At 38.6% G+C, this 17780-nt stretch overlaps 1 protein-coding gene across 1 annotated transcript in view; it reads left to right on the forward strand.

The window, feature by feature from the left end:
• The window catches only part of ek1 (eph-like kinase 1), a 76880-nt gene that overhangs the window by 52982 nt on the left and 6118 nt on the right, over positions 1–17780 (forward strand). Inside the window, exons 9-15 of the mRNA XM_058377083.1 lie at positions 2427–2494; positions 3018–3143; positions 3233–3418; positions 9874–9935; positions 11765–11974; positions 13762–13911; positions 14867–15060. Coding sequence (XP_058233066.1) covers positions 2427–2494; positions 3018–3143; positions 3233–3418; positions 9874–9935; positions 11765–11974; positions 13762–13911; positions 14867–15060 — 996 coding nt within the window. The remainder of the gene's footprint in view (positions 1–2426; positions 2495–3017; positions 3144–3232; positions 3419–9873; positions 9936–11764; positions 11975–13761; positions 13912–14866; positions 15061–17780) is intronic.

Below are 17780 nucleotides of genomic sequence, written 5' to 3' on the forward strand. Positions count from 1 at the left end.
CAGGGCAGATTAGAGGGAGAGTTGGATGGTAGATCTTTCCATCCCAGCAGTCTCTTATTATATAATTGACCCCCAGAGCTCTCCCGCCCTGCCTGAGGCTCTTATGTTAAGCTTGGACTGCTGCACAGACACTTACTGATCAGCTGTCATCAATGGTGCTTTTTCTGCTTAGCACTGGATGTGATACTAGATCAAACTATCCTTTCTGATTTTAGCAGAATGAGGCATGAAAGATATTAGAAAATGTCCAATATATTTTGAAAGATGGCAAAAATATAAAATTCAATTCAGATCAATTCAGTTGTGTTGCACTTTTTTTTGTACCCAATTTATTATTTTTTTGCCCAATATTTACAAATTTGTAACAAGACAAAGCAGGACAGAATCACTTGGCAAAAACAACTACATCATAGCATTAGTTGTGGTTACACTTAATTTGTGTTGTGCAATGTGCTTCAGTGAACCTTTAGTAAAGCTGTGTTAATTTAAACTAAAAAAATTCTGCCAGATTTGCACATTTTTCAGAATTGGTGACTTTCCCATTAACTGCAAAGTAAAGTGAGGTGATAAGAAAATGGACTAAGCACACATAACCCTTTTTTTTTTTCATTTCATTTCATTGTCTGTACCGCTTATCCGATCTATCCCCGGGTCACGGGGAGCCTGTGCCTATCTCAGGCGTCATCGGGCATCAAGGCAGGGTACACCCTGGACGGAGTGCATACATAACCTATATTAATATAAATTATAGGTTTTAGCCACTGTTTTCTATACTAATTTACCCATTATATTAATTTTATAATCTCACAAGCATACAGCCCTCAGATTGCTAAAAAAAAAAAGATTACCGAAAAATAAACCTCTTATCTGCTATTTATATTTATACAATTTGAATGAAACAGTATATCAGTAACATTACTGTTTAAACAGTTGGCAAAAGTTGTATTTATTTGTTGCTACAAGACATGCAGTATGTTCGATCTCACAGATGATCCTTTATTATAACATGTAACACAAATAGGCAATTGCTTTAATAACGAGTAAAAAAGGAATGTGTCTCCCTTTCTGAATGCGATAGCTGCTTTCTAATATTGTGACCATGATAGCTGATTTTTGTACCTAACTAGAAATAATGACAGTTGAGTTGATATTGTGACAAAAGATATCAAGGTTATTAAGGCATCACGCTTTTACCTTAGTCCATATGTTTATCTTAAACTAACCTATTAGCAATATATTTATACAAAATATAAAATTGACACAAATCATATATATATATATATATACTTTACGTTTTTTGAGAATAAATAATTATGTTGAAAAAATATGCATGTTTAGATTCATAATGGGAAAAAAAACTATAACATTTCTTTACAGCTTTCTTACACCAAAGTTTTACTTTTCAAAAATATCATTTAACTATTAATCTAAAAGTATATAATTCATTACCTACTGTGAAACATTCAGTAAGTACAGTGAGACTAATGAGAATCCTGGTGGTTTGAGTAGCTAAAACTGGTCATAAAAGATTTCTTTCACTGTGTGTTCACAGTTTTACCAGATGTCACAGATCATTATTTAAGTGTAGGCCTGGGTGCAAGACCTTTATCTGCAGCATGTATAGAAAAACACTGCATTTGGATCGATGTGTTCCATATATCCTGTGAAAGAAGACTGATAACCAGTTTGTGCCCTGCTAAAGACTTTTCATGATCAGATGTGTGTGGTTCAGTGGTGGGCCCTTGCTTTGCATAAATATTCAACAGTAAATTTTCAGACTGCTTTATGCAAGTATTGAGCTGTACTCCTGTGGGAGTAGCTTTAGAGCGCTTCCTTTCTCCAGCTGGTTCCTAACAGAAGGCCGAATCTCAGTGCTGAAGTTCATCTGCTGTTGCCCAGATGGGCCTCCTTTCCTCAAGATGACCAGTCACTGACCGTCTCCATTTTGCCATGTAATTATTATGCTCTGTCAGGCTCTATAATCCAGCTTCACTGGTGAGCTCTATTAAATATATGCCATGAAAGGAAAGAAAGCAAGCGAGAGTCTTGAAAAGGATTAAAGGAATAATGAACAAGTTATCAGTTTTAAGCCCTGCATGCTTCAACCCCTGCGATTTCACATATTCATTAAGGAAGGTATTATTTAATTCATGACCTTTTGTGCAGCTCTGATGAATGATAACATCTGACATGTCCAGCTTTCAATGTATTTTTAGTTGTAATAAGAATTAGGATCAGACATCTATTAGGTTGCCAGACTCTTTAAATAGCAGTTCTATGGCTGACTGCTCCTTACTGAAGATCATATCATTTTTCTATAATTGCATACTGGTTATTATGTGTACCTCTGTTTGGCTTAACAATTTGTCTTTAGACAGACATAGAATTGTATGGGTGATACAATGCCGTATGTTTCATTTTGCTAGGCACTGTGGCTACATCAAAGCAAAACAGGACCCTGAGGAGGAGAAAATGCAGTTCCAGCATAGCCGCGGTGAGAGACACTTTGATTTCTGAAAAACACTGTCACAAAACACCGTCTTAGCTCTGAGCAAGAAGCTACAGTGTTTTTAATCACCGGAGCTCACCTTTATATCTTTTAACGTGTTGCAGTTCCTTACAGCATAACATTCAAAATTCCAGAGAATACGTAAGTGAGATGCCTGGAGCTAGTTAGAACAGACACTCTGTAATTTGGCTCTGCTGTTTAGTAAGTGGGCAGAGGGAGAGCATGTTTCTTTAGCAAGTCATGCATTTGTCAGTAAGTGAAAGCTCCGTGTGCCGAGGCTCCCTCTGTTGCGTCTGCTGATAAATTATGCCACTGATCACTCCAGTTGCCTAATGTGTGTTTTCTCTAATGACACTTTTCCTGCCTGCCAAAGACAATGCTTAATGAGGTTGCAAATGTGGTGCGTCGCTCTTTTAGGGAAATGGATGGTTTACTAATGAACAAAGCAAACTGACTACAAAAACATGGTCATTATCCTAACCTTGCTGCCTTTTCTCATGATTTTCAGTCCCACTTCCTGGAAGCAGAACTTACATTCATCCTCACACGTATGAGGACCCGAATCAGGCAGTACGCGACTTCGCCAAAGAAATCGACGTCTCCAACATCCGCATAGAACGAGTGATCGGAGCTGGTAATGTTAAGCCATTGAACTTACAAAGCTATACAATCTAAGAAGGAAGAATGGAAAAGCAAACCATTTGCCCCTATATTCTAATCCAGGTGAGTTTGGGGAGGTGTGCAGCGGTCGTTTGCGTCTACCCAGCAAAAGGGAGATCCACGTGGCCATCAAGAGCCTGAAAGCAGGCTACACAGAGCAACAAAGGCGGGATTTCCTCAGTGAGGCAAGCATCATGGGCCAGTTCGACCACCCCAATATCATCAGACTGGAAGGGGTCGTGACCCGATGTGAGTTTCAGTCCCATGTTCCATAAACAATACGCTTACACAGTAGTGATGTAAATGCATTTGAATACACATTTAAAATGAAAAATAATATGCTCTTAACAAATGCAAGTGACATGCACACATGTTTTGAGTTAGCTTGGCAGAAAAATTCACAGTGCATCTGGATGAAACATTGGTTTCGGGATCATAGCGTACACAAGAAAAAAGTCACACAAGCAAGAGATTTTTACTTTTGTGTGGCAAGGTGAGTGGTCAGATATGAAGCTTGCGTAGTCAAATAGGCTTATGCAATGGAGTTACAATAATACTATACCAACTTGCTAGGGTCACAGTAGTTTAAATTTTAAGCTACTACTTTGTTTGGAAAATAATGTGAACTAAATTTATATGAAAACATTGTGGGCAGGTGCAAATAAAAATTATGCTAACAGGACAAAAAAAATCGCTAGTTGTGGAATGCACATCTCTAGTCCAGAACCTGTCAGAGACCGGTCAGAAAATTCATATCTCATGAGGACAGTACTGGCATTTCTGTAGTTTCCAGTGTTTCCAGTGATAAGGTTCAAAAAATGAAGAAAAAAAATCTGCTGATTTAGACCACACCCATTTTTGGTTTAAATCTGAATCCAGATGCAAATACAAATATTTTAAGCACTAAATGTTAAAGTTAGAGGTGCCATTGCATTACATCCTTAATACACAGTAACAACAAATATACAATATTTTATATTTTCATATATAATGTCTTCATGCTTAACACCTGTTATACTAGGGCATGGGTATAAGATGCATAAAGTGCATGCATAGGTGCACAGAGATTTCTTTGTGTCCTTCTTCTCCTCTTTAGCAACAAGCAGCATGCAAGGAACATGAATATTTCATGGGTATGAATATGCATTATATGAGCATTGCTGTATCAGAAAAGTACTGGCCTACTTAATGAGACTTCCACAGCCTTAAGACAGTAGAATTTCTCTGTAACCAACTCACGAAAGCAAAGAATCTAAAATGTCCTAGGTGACAATTTTATGGGGCAGAGATGAATATGTTTAGTTTTAGTTCTAAAGAGATAGACAGAAGAAAAAATGTTGATGCTCCGCTTCCAGCGTTAATTTGCATTTCAATAGAACATATTTGAAAATTCATGCTAACAAACAGCACACATACTGACCCCCAAATTGGGGCCTATTAGTCGGAAGATAATGACAGCCACGAGGATAATGTTACTACTGATCTCTGCCCTACATTTATCAGTTCACTGAGAGCGATTTTGCCATGTTATTTACTCAAGGCTCCAAAGTGGTATGTTGTTTAACAATTATGTGTTGAGTAAGGATAACAAACAATTGGCTCACCCGAAAATGAATATTCATCTAGCCTGATATATTAGCAAAGCCTAAATTAGTCATTTATAACAATGACTAATGCAGTGTGTGGCCCTTAGTCTAAATTTGTCCAAACATTTTATATTGTTGTTGGTCTGCAAATCAGTGCTTTTCCTCTCTCTGACAGAAAAGGCAACGGATGTCACGCTTTTCCCTCTATTATGCAGCACTACTCTAAATTTCAATACACACTGCTTTATTTACTCCTCCAGCAAATTTGTGTGGTGTGGGTAAGCAAGTTGGGGTAGAACAGATGACAAAAAGAACAGTATATAAATAAGAAGCATTTCATCGGCCAAGGACACAATATGTAAAGGGAATTTGACTCAAATAATGCCTACATACATCGAGTATCCAGAGCACAGTAATAGACAATAGACCATATATACAGGGGTTGAAGAATGAAACTGAAACACCTGTATTTAGACAACAGTAATTTATTAGTATAGTGTAGGTCCTCTTTTGCAGCCAATACAGCATCAGTTCATCTTGGGAATGACCGATTGAAGTCCTGCACAGTAGCCAGAGAGATTTCGAGCCATTCCTCTTGAAGAAAAGTGGCCAGGTCGCTATGTGCTGCTGGTAGAGGAAAACGTTTCCTGACTCGCTCCTCCAAAACACACAAAAATGCCACAATAATATTCAGATCTGGTGATTGTGCAGACCATGGGAGATGTTCAACTTCACTTTCATGCTCATCAAACCACTCTGTCACCAGTCCTTCTGTGTGTATTGGTGCATTATCATCCTGATATACAGCACAACCTTCAGGGTACAATGTTTGAATTGCCACTGTTGGGTGCCTGCAGAATAGGAGAAACCTCCAACAATATTTTGGCCAGGGTTTCAGTTTCACACTTCAGCCCTTGTACTCTTTTACTGCAGTGTAGCTGAATTTCTGATTCAGAAGATGTGTATTTATTTTCTCTACCAGCATGGCTTTGGAAGTAATTCTGGCTCTAACATAAACATAGATCAATATGAATGGGCTTGTTCTTATACATTATTTGTTGTGTCTGTATCTGTATTCGATGCAACAGATAAGATACACTATACATAATCCATAATTCTATGTTTATGAATTATTGTGAGCAGGTTACAAAATAACAGAAATAAAAAAGTCTCAAAAAAAAGTTAGCAGCATTTGGACCTGCTTTTTGACTGTAGCTACTTTGCTGGTGTGTGTGAGTGTTTGGTTTCATTGTAAGTAAGCACATTTTATTTCTATAGCACAAAAAAAGTCCTCTACATAACTAAGAATATAGAAAACAAAGCTATAAGAGGAGGATTATATATGATAAATACACTCAGATTGGTGGGTGTGCATGTGTTGGGTTTGCTCCTGCTCTGTGTGTGTGTGTGTGTGTGTGTGTTGATTGGGTGAGATAGGGTAGATAGGATCATGTGCTGAGTGTCACAGTAATTTCACAGGTCAGAGAGCATCCTGATGGTGCTGCGCCATGGCAGACGACAGGTCAAGACCCCAGTACACTGTGTTACAGAGCCAGCTGCCAATCTTGTGCCTCTCCTCGCTAGAAGAGCATAATCACTTGTCTGACAGGAACAATTTGGCATGCATTAAAGTAGAAAGAAAAGTTTGAAATAAGACAACTCTGGTTTATGTTTATACTTGCTGACAGAAGGAGAAAGGAGGAGACAGAGAGCACAAGCATAATTATGTTGGAATATGAAATGTGGCTGTCACATTACGCAGAGCTTAAAGAGCTGGTATATCATTATCGCCTGCGACAGAAAAATTAGACCGTGATTGAGCTCATTGTAATGCAAATAGAGCAGTGGCTAAAAGAATGGGACTAGACTAGACCGCCATCCTCCAGCCTGTCTTAACAAAAACACTGAGCTGTCATGGTCTCCATGATAAACCCATTGTGCGTTTAACTGCTAGATTAGTAGGCTATCTTCAATCTGATAATGTGCATAGGCTGTCTACTTCTGCTGAGTTCGGAGCTAATATGGTTTTAGACGTTTTTCTCGATGGGTTCTGACTTAGTGATTGGTTTGCGGACAAGGGAAGTAGAGAAGAGGATCATAATGGGATTATTTTTGACCTGGAGCATTACTTTTGACTGGTTTTATATTCCAGTAAGAGGGAAGGGATTCCCTGTTGAAAATCCATTATGGTCTGGCATAAGGGCTAGTCTGTGCCAGGAAAAGTGGCCCAAATTCATGTTTCAATGAAGTGTAAACTTTTTGACAGGAATTATGATGGAAGCACTGCTTTCAATTTAATTTAATACTTTTAAAGGAATACCTTTTTTAAAGGAATGATTATAATTTCTGTCTCTGATTATTATTTTTTTGTATGTGGAAATCTCAAGGCACATCATGATTAAATTATAGAAAAATAGATTCACTGTGTCAAGATGTGATTATAGAATGATTTTATGCATTCTAATTCATCTGAACTTTTTAATTCTTCACCATTGATTATGTTTTTCTTTCCAAGTATGACTAATTTCTTTTTTTCACTAAACTGAGCGGATTATTTTTAATTAAGAAGGCGTTAATGTGCAATCTGCCAACTAGCAGATTAGATAGATAGACAGACAGACAGACAGACAGACAGATAGATAGATAGATAGATAGATAGATAGATAGATAGATAGATAGATAGATAGATAGATAGATAGATAGATAGATAGAAAGGTTTTGCCTATAAGTCTGTGCCTTAAACAAACTCTGTACTGAGTGCCATTAGCACTAAGATTTGTGTTCTTTGTGTACTGTGCAAGTCTTGCTGTCAATTTTTCTCAGTTAAAAATGGATGTTAATGAAAATTCTGAAATAATTAGCAACCCACATGACTCTCATTTTAATTAATTTTTGTCTCATTTAAGTCTTATTTCATTTAAGTCTGACCACTGTACCTGTGCTGTTTGCTAGAAAACAGAGATATTACAGCAATGGTTATATGAATAATACATACTGTATAGTATTAATACGTATAGTATACAATAGTAATAAAACACATATAGTATACAATAGTAATAAAACACATATAGTATACAATAGTAATAAAACACATATAGTATACAATAGTAATAAAACACATATAGTATACAATAGTAATAAAACACATATAGTATACAATAGTAATAAAACACATATAGTATACAATAGTAATAAAACACCAAAACAGTTCACAAATGTTCACTTTTTTTGTTTATTATAAAAATGTTGCTTTTTTTTAAAAGTAGTATACGACTATTATAACACAGTTTATCTAGTCTTTTTATAACTATTAAATTCCATGCACACATATTATCCACTTATTTTTTGTTCTAAATACACTGAATGAAAATGATGCAAATCCACTCACCGATCCACAATGATGCGTAATCATCGGTTATTGGCCTGTTTTTATCACACTCCTTTTAGCATTTGGCAAGACAGTATAATTATATATTACAGCTAAGAGCACAGCCTGCTTCCTTTTCCAATATCAATCATATACCATTACCCACAGGCATGGATGAGTAGCTCATTACTAATTGCCATAATGAACTGATCACAGGGCCTCCCGCCACTTCTTAAGAAATGAACTCAGCCTTCTAAGCTGTAAAATAGAAAAATGCTATTAGCTCATTCTTTTGTAGTGTATATTTGTAGTGTATATATTTGGTAGTGTATATCCTGCAATGGTCATCATTCCCAGGCCAAGCTGTGACCAGTGCTATGTAAGTCTCTAGATGCAGATGTAGATGATGGGGGTTTGGGAGAATATTGGCCTTGCTGACTGGCGAGCGATTTGTTAAGCCCCAGTTTGTTTTGATGACTCTGTGACGCTGCCATGCTTGTCATGTAATTTACTGTTTGATAAGTGTGACAAACCCAGCTGTGCTTTACTAACAATGACAGCTTGAAGGTGCAAGCCAAGCCCGTTCGGATAAGTGCCACACACACACACACATTGGACTGGAGGATATAATTAAATAGATAGATAGAATAATAGATAGATTTGTTGTTGTTGTGAAGTAAAGGAGGACAGTAACAAAGTGATTCACTTAATACTGCTTCACCTTTAACCTCAGACTTCAGCGTAGGGAACTGTGTTTGGTAATCACGATCACTGCCATTTGTGTCACTCTTGAGGACCCTTGTGTAATTTTCCTTTGACCTTAAACTACCTGCCTCAGAGATCAGAATAGGAAGTTCTCAGACCTGTGAATGAGGTGTCAGGATGCAATACTAGGTACCATCACATGATGTGTTATGATGGCTAGGAGGTGTGTCTGAGGGCTAAGAGTTTAGATCATTCCCTATCATTCCCATCCCTATCATTCCCATCAGCCCATGCTGATAATCAGGACAGATTAGCCCCTTGGTTGTCCTCTTCGAACCCCTCACAGAACAGGTGGGGGTTCAGGCTGAAGCTGTTTTGATTGACATGCTGTTATTGCACGGGAATCAAGGGAGAATTTTTAATCACTTTGTGACACACAGGTGTGAACGTCTCTTTCCCTCCCACCCTCTTTCAGCCCCATCTGCGGTGCTGGCAGCTGCCGGTGCAGAGAGAAGTGCACACTTTCCCATTAGCAGATTTTTGCACCCCTTCCCTCCTCCCTTGGCCAATTCATCACCACATCCCCCCTAGGAGCCTCCTTCCTTCCCTCCCTCCATTCCACCACCCCCTCCATCTTGCTTCCCTCCATAGGAACTCATTACCATTCATGGTATTTCTGGACAAAGATATTCTCCGAGGACGGCTCACTCTAATTATCTGCCTGACTGTTATTGAGAGCTTTGATTAGGGGCTGTCACTATGAGTAACAGGCAGCAGGTAGAATGGAGAGGAAGAGAGGCGGGTAGTCCAGGGGGGTGTGTTACTAGCATTCATTTGTTCGTGTCAGAAATGAATTAAATATGGAACATAAAGCCTTTTTGGCCACTTTGCAATGTCTTTTGAGTCTTTTTCCTGTGGAGAAATAAATGTAAAATCTCTCTCTCTCTCCCTCTCTCTCTCTCTCTCTCTCTCTCTGTCACATACACACACACACACTGCCTCTCCTTCTTTTTCTTCTTCTTCTTCTTCTTCTTCCAAATCTACAGGTAAGCCTGTGATGATAATAACAGAATACATGGAAAACGGATCACTGGACACATTTCTGAAGGTGAGTATTTCTTGTTCACATTAGCACTGGAAAAAGCCAATAAAGAAATTCTGCCAATAAGCAAATAAAACAAAAGTAGCTCATCATCCATCAACGTAGTTGAACTATTGGTGACACAATTAGTGACCGATTTTTTTTGTACTCTATATAGCACTCTCTGCTTGTGGAAGTTTTTAACCATTCATTCGTAACATGCTAAGATGCTAAGACTTCCCTGGCTAAGCAAGATTTTCCACTGAAGTTTCTGAGCAGAAGCTATATTCAAAACATATTCAATGTTTCCCATTAATCTCAAAATACATAGAATTGTGAATTTGAGACAAATGCAGTAGCAATTAACATCTTTATAAATGCAGTGTACAAATCCAGAAATCACAAAACAAATTCAAGGTAAAAAGGTTTAGGCAGGCTTAGGTCAGACGATCAGCAAACAGAGTTAACAAAGGCAAAATACAAGAACTGAGACGCAGGCAGAAGTCATTAAACCAGAACATCAGACACGGACAAATCAAGCTCTGTAAAGTTCAGGTGTACTGAACAAAACTGAGTGTTTACTTCTCGGCTAGGCTAGGAATGAAAGTCTCTTCATAAAAGGCGAGTGTGAGAGTAGGGAATAGGAAAGAGGCTTGTGTGTGTGTTCAGAAGTCTGGAGATTAGAGGACCATGTTGGCCCATGTTTAGAGAACATGGTGGACTGGTAACACATTTTAATATAAGTGTTTATGAATTAGTCAACAGCAAAAAAAAAGCCCCTTTTAATGATACCAGCTCACCGTTAAGGCAATGACCACAAATAGAAATTGATTAAAAATTCACAGGGATCAGAACATGAGCATTAACTTCAGTCAAATTGAGTTAAAGTCAGGGATTTTTGAGCATAAATTTGAAGACCTGGCATATAGGCGTTTTATTTTACCTCTCTGTAGTTATTTCCTGATTAATATAGTTGGATGTGTTTCCCCAAAATATTAACAAATTAGGAAACTGCACCAAACCTGGCCAGGATGAACAAATTACTGAGGATGAATGATTGAATGCACTAATATGTGCATGGTCTTGCATATTAAGTTACATGGCCTTTCTTTATCCTGCAATATATGACCAGCCATAATTGTGCCATTTTTGTTGGGTTTTGTGGGATCCCAGTCCTTATTCAAACCTCGAAGCTAGCTTGTCATCACCATTTCTTTTTCTTTTAAAATTATTTAAACAAACATTTTAACAAAGAATTTATACCAAGGCAAAGAAAAAAGAGACAGACTCAAAAGGGATTGTTAACAGTTTTGAGTTTAAATGCCAGACAAAAAAGAGGTAAAAAGTACTAAATGTTATAAAAACTATACTGAATGTTAGCTGTAGGAATCCTGTTAATGAGAGGCTGGATATGAGGAGAAGCTGGGGTTAGAATAATGACAGCAGGTTTTGAGCAGTGGAAATCTGTAGGGAATCGAGATGAAATTATTTAGGTAGATGAAATTATTGTGAATCTCCTAGACAAAGAAGGTGACAGACAGAGGGAAGAAACTGTTGGTACACAATACCTTTAAAAGGGTGTGTACTGTGATCACAGTGAAAGCGGGGATTCTGACAGGTCGAGCTATGACAACAAAACTAAAGTGTATAGTCAGCAGGTAGCATCTCTGAGTCTCACTAATGCTAAAAGGAAATATATTCCATCTAAGAGAGCATATGTAGACATTTATAGCACTTATGAAGACTTATCGATCAAGGTATCTGTCTATTTTTTATTCTTTAGAATGTGCTGTAGTGTTTATATAGGAGCCATTCATACGGTATTGCTGTGTTTGTTTCTGCATTGTGGTGTGTAGAAACATGATGGACAGTTTACAGTGATTCAGCTTTTGGGCATGATGCGAGGGATTGCTGCTGGGATGCAGTATCTCTCTGAGATGAACTACGTACACCGAGACCTTGCAGCAAGAAACATTCTGGTAAACGGAAATCTGGTGTGTAAAGTATCAGACTTTGGACTGTCCCGTGTGCTGGAGGACGACCCTGATGCAGTGTACACCACCAGGGTGAGCTACAAGTTTCTTCTTCTCTTTCTTTTTATCTATTATAGATTTTCTTGTCTTTCACCTGTCCTTGTCTTTTCTATTGTCATGGGGGAAAAAATGTCATAATCCAGGAACATCACAGCAAAGGGCTTATTTTAGAATTCTAATTATCCCTTAATGCTGCACTCTCCTCCCCAGCATAAATGAAATGAAACAAAGATGAAACAAAATTGAAAGGCAGGCTTGATCTAGTTGTATAATGAGAAGTAGGTCAGTAGTGTGTGTTTGATGAAAACTTCTAGGATGGCAGTGGTGATGGTAGGATGGCGGTGGATAGCTAAGCATTTACTCAAAAGGACAGGAGAACACAGTGAGAGAGAGGGAGAGAAAGAGAGAGAGAGAGGTCTTGGGGAGCAGAACTCTTTCTCTTCAGAGATGTTTTATTAAGCTGCATCACTAAGCTGTCCATCATATCTACATTTGTCCATATAGGCTTTTGGGCAAACAGCAACTACTGACCTAATTTCTCCTCATCGACTGGATCCAGTGAACATTTCACTTGTGTTTTATATTGGTTTCACCCAAGATTGGATTTTGGTGCAAAAGAATAATTAATTCAGAAATTCTTCATGTCTTTGCTAGTAATGAAACTGCATAATCTTTTCCCAGCATGCATAGCGAGAATAATCTCCATGCTGATCGATGTGCACGTTACAGTGCAACACTAGAAAATGCATTCAGATGTGCAGAGTGATTACAGTGATACCCACCAACTGGGTTCATTAGAGATAGGACCAATCACAGAAGACCTTTTCATTTTTTCAATTCTCCATGAGGAGCAATAGATAGAATTTAGGCTCTCTTAGACTCTTATTATCAATCAGCCATGTTTGGATCAACAGACTAACTAAGCCTGAGTGAGAAAATATTATCAAAATGAGAAAGTGATGAAAGAGACCCCATGCAGAGTTTTAGCAATATTGAGCGCCGTAAAATTAAGTGTAATATTACAAATGTGAGTAGTTTCATATACCTAGCTCCAAAAGGTTTGAGAATCATTGGCATATAAAACAAAGATATAGTTAGTGTGTAGTGAATGAACATTCAAAGACCACTTTATTAGAATCACATGTACAACTGTATATTCAAGCAATTATCCGAACAGCCAATCATGCGACGGCAGTGCAGTGCATACATTCATGCAGATACAGGTCAAGAGCTTCAGTTAATGTTCACATCAAACATCAGAATGGGAGAAAATGTGGTCTCAGGGATTTAGATTTTGGCAGGTCTCCTTTGAACACTTGCTTCAGCAAGACTTTTCCACCTACAGAATTACCGCTTACTGGATCTATTTTTGTTCTTCGCACCATTATGTCTAAACTCTAGAGACTGAGGAAATCACATAAGATCAACAGTTTCTAAAATACTCAAACCATCTAGAACCAACATCTATGCCACGATCAAAGTCACTAAGATTAATTCATTTTTTCCCCTTTCTGATGTTGGTGTGAACATTAAGTAAAAGTCTTGACTGGCATCAGCTTGATTTGATGTATTACACTGCAGCCTCACGATTGGCTGATTTTTCATAAATGAGCAGGTGTACAAGTTTTCATGATAAAGTGACAGGTGAGAGTATTGTTTAAAGTGACTATTGAGATATGCCATGCAATCTTTCTGGTGAGTATTGAGATATGCCATGCAATCTGTTATTTTATCTTCCAAGCAAATCTTATTGTCTGATATTTCTTACTTTGTGTCGTTTTGTTGGCTTATTGTTGTTGGTTATTTTTTGCCTGACACAGGGGGGAAAGATTCCTATCCGGTGGACAGCTCCAGAGGCCATTGCCTACAGGAAGTTCACTTCAGCTAGCGATGTGTGGAGTTATGGTATCACCATGTGGGAAGTCATATCTTATGGGGAACGGCCATACTGGGAGATGTCCAATCAGGATGTGAGTATAATCAGATCACACATACTACCTTCATTGCTGTCCAAGTGGTTTGTAGAACAGAAATAATGAAGTCTGTAGCATTAAACAATCTTAAATCCTAAGAGAAATAATGTGCAGCTACCCTTCACCTTCTCTCTGCCTTTTTCTCAAGCTTTCTTACTCTCATTTACAGAAAGGTACTGTATACACTCAGTCTAGTTACTGCAAAGCCAGCACTCCCCACTGATCCTTCTGTGCCTTGTCATATAAACTTCAAGGGGTTCTGCCATCAGCCTGCAGAATTTCTCTGCTGAAGCACTTTAATTCCCCTGACAACACTTCCCCTAAAGACTAAGAACTGACTCTTGCAATCTAAACCAATTAAATGCATCTGCTGAAAGAACATTGCCAGGTTTCTCTTCATAGGCTGCTTTATAACAACAGAATTGAAATCCATCGTGCCTGGCTCACAGGAGAGTTTCCACATAATAAACCTTTTGATTTCCTTATTTCTAACTTTGGAAGCAAGACTCTAACTGGATGTTGGGATCAACCAAGTTTAGGAAATTATACAGTATGGCTAACTTGCAACTTTATAGTCAGGACACGAGTCTACCTCCATGCCAGTTAAAAGCAACACTTTCAGAAGAGTTGTGGAAATTTAGTTCACAGCATAAAAGAAATCCATCTATTCCTTTCCTTTGTCATGGCAACAGCATCTATGCTGTGTATCGGATTCACTATGGTCCTGTGAGCAGAGTTAAGCTAATTGCTAGCTTTGCATGAAACTGGTGTATTTTGTACATAATGGTTGTGGCAATATTTTTTCTGCATTTAAGCTCAAAAAACAAAATTCTTAAATAAAGAGGAAAAAAGTTGCATATCCAAATTTATATAAAAAAGTGTAAAATAGTACATAAATACTTAATATTTAAAAATGTATTTTATCTTAGCTCTTTCTGTTGCTCCTCTTCAGGTGATAAAGGCTGTAGATGAGGGCTACAGGCTGCCTGCACCAATGGACTGCCCTGTGGTGTTGCACCAGCTCATGTTGGACTGCTGGGAAAAGAACCGTAGCGACAGGCCTAAGTTTGGACAGATTGTCATCAATCTGGACCGGTTGATCCGCAACCCTAGCAGCCTGAAACAGCTGGCCAACAGCACTGTCTGGTGAGAAAACACAGATATGCTTTATTCTAAATCAGGTTTTGGGCAGAGATATATTTTTAAGCTTTTATATTTAGTAATGGATTCCCCAGTGACCCAGAGTGTCTAATTCAACTATCTTATTAAATTGTGTATTATAACAAAAAAGATTCATTAAAACAGAAAGTTGGCTTAAAAATGTGTGTGTAAAGCAGAGCACCCAGATCTAAAATAAACACTCAAGTAAATATGTTGGGTAATAATCTTAATCAAAGAATAAGGATTATCAATAATCTTAATCTCAATCTTAATTAAAAATAAAATACTTATTTTGGGTATGGGAAAGAAACAGTTTGAATTTATATAGTGTGCTTTTGTAAATTTGATATAAGCCTAATAGCCTGAAGAGTTTGTAAAAGATAAAGACTCCAAATCGAGTTTATATTGTAAATATAATCAATTTTTAATAATCTGTACCGGATATTTTCCTTGTTAATAGAATAAAATAAAGGATATCATTATTAAACATGGAATGCCTGCTGGAGGTATGGGACATCTGAATATTCTGGCAAGGCTTTTATAGTGATATTTATTATAAATACTAATAAACCGTGGTTGCGTGTTGGTCATGTTCAGTGGAATAAATAGGAAAGAAACAATATTCTGCCCTTTCAGTTGTTTGAGGGAAAAATGATTTTAAGTAAATGTTTTTTCCAGGTTACTCACTCAGGTCACCACACATATAACGTACACTATATTGCCAAAAGTATTCGCTCACCCATCCAAATAATCAGAATCAGGTGTTCCAATCACTTCCATGGCCACAGGTGTATAAAATCAAGCACCTAGGCATGCAGACTGTTTTTACAAACATTTGTGAAAGAATGGGTCGCTCTCAGGAGCTCAGTGAATTCCAGCGTGGAACTGTGATAGGATGCCACCTGTGCAACAAATCCAGTCGTGAAATTTCCTCGCTCCTAAATATTCCATAGTCAACTGTCAGCTGTATTATAAGAACGTGGAAGTGTTTGGGAACGACAGCAACTCAGCCACGAAGTGGTAGGCCACGTAAACTGACGGAGCGGGGTCAGCGGATGCTGAGGCGCATAGTGCGAAGAGGTCACCAACTTTCTGCAGAGTCAATCGCTACAGACCTCCAAACTTCATGTGGCCTTCAGATTAGCTCAAGAACAGTGCGCAGAGAGCTTCATGGAATGGGTTTCCATGGCCGAGCAGCTGCATCCAAGCCATACATCACCAAGTGCAATGCAAAGCGTCGGATGCAGTGGTGTAAAGCACGCTGCCACTGGACTCTAGAGCAGTGGAGACGCGTTCTCTGGAGTGACGAATCACGCTTCTCCATCTGGCAATCTGATGGACGAGTCTGGGTTTGGCGGTTGCCAGGAGAACGGTACTTGTCTGACTGCATTGTGCCAAGTGTAAAGTTTGGTGGAGGGGGGATTATGGTGTGGGGTTGTTTTTCAGGAGCTGGGCTTGGCCCCTTAGTTCCAGTGAAAGGAACTCTGAATGCTTCAGCATACCAAGACATTTTGGACAATTCCATGCTCCCAACTTTGTGGGAACAGTTTGGAGCTGGCCCCTTCCTCTTCCAACATGACTGTACACCAGTGCACAAAGCAAGGTCCATAAAGACATGGATGACAGAGTCTGGTGTGGATGAACTTGACTTGCCTGCACAGAGTCCTGACCTCAACCCGATAGAACACCTTTGGGATGAATTAGAGCGGAGACTGAGAGCCAGGCCTTCTCGTCCAACATCAGTGTGTGACCTCACAAATGCGCTTCTGGAAGAATGGTCAAAAATTCTCATAAACACACTCCTAAACCTTGTGGACAGCCTTCCCAGAAGAATTGAAGCTGTTATAGCTGCAAAGGGTGTTCCGACGTCATATTGAACCTTATGGATTAGGAATGGGATGTCACTTAAGTTCATATGCGAGTCAAGGCAGGTGAGCGAATACTTTTGGCGATATAGTGTATATGTAAAAATGTGGTGTGTGTGTGTGTGTGTGTACAGCAGCGATGACCATTACTTACACTTATGCACATTTGTTAATCCTATGATTTATTGATTTTCAATGCAAGATTAATAAATTATGTCTTCCTTTCATTCTGTTCATCAACCTTGTGTGTGTGTAAAATATAATAGGGAATGTGTTATGGATGTTAGTATGGAACTGCATGTTTTTCTTTCTGTAAAAAGCATTAAAAACAGAGATTGTGCAGATATGATGTTATGCTAGTATAGATAGGAACCAGGTGGATGACCAAATCAAAGTTTTCTGAGAAACTCCAGACTGGAAGCAGATGAAGGCTGGTTTGTTTAGTTGGGCAGTAACCACCATCAAAGCGTAACGTGTCTGCTTTTACTCTGAGTCCAGCGAACAGCACAGGTCACTTTTGGTATTTGGACAGAGCAGAGCCTGAAATTCTCTTGATGTGATTGTGTGCATGTGTGTGAATGTGTGTTACAGGGATTACACTGTAATCAGGCATCCTAGCAGATCTGGAAAGCCGCATGTTCTGGCTGCTGATTAGCTCTGACAAGCCTTTCCAAGGCTTCTGTGAAAGCTACCTATGACACATACACACACACTGACACACACATACACTCTACAGGGAGCTTTCACCAGACACAGCTCTTTCTCCAGTTCATGCCTTTGTTACTTTCTACTTTGAAACTGGACACATAGGCTAACTGATCTAATCCTGGATACATAGTA

Source organism: Hemibagrus wyckioides, linkage group LG23, assembly GCF_019097595.1.
Source record: "Hemibagrus wyckioides isolate EC202008001 linkage group LG23, SWU_Hwy_1.0, whole genome shotgun sequence".
NCBI lineage: Eukaryota > Metazoa > Chordata > Actinopteri > Siluriformes > Bagridae > Hemibagrus > Hemibagrus wyckioides.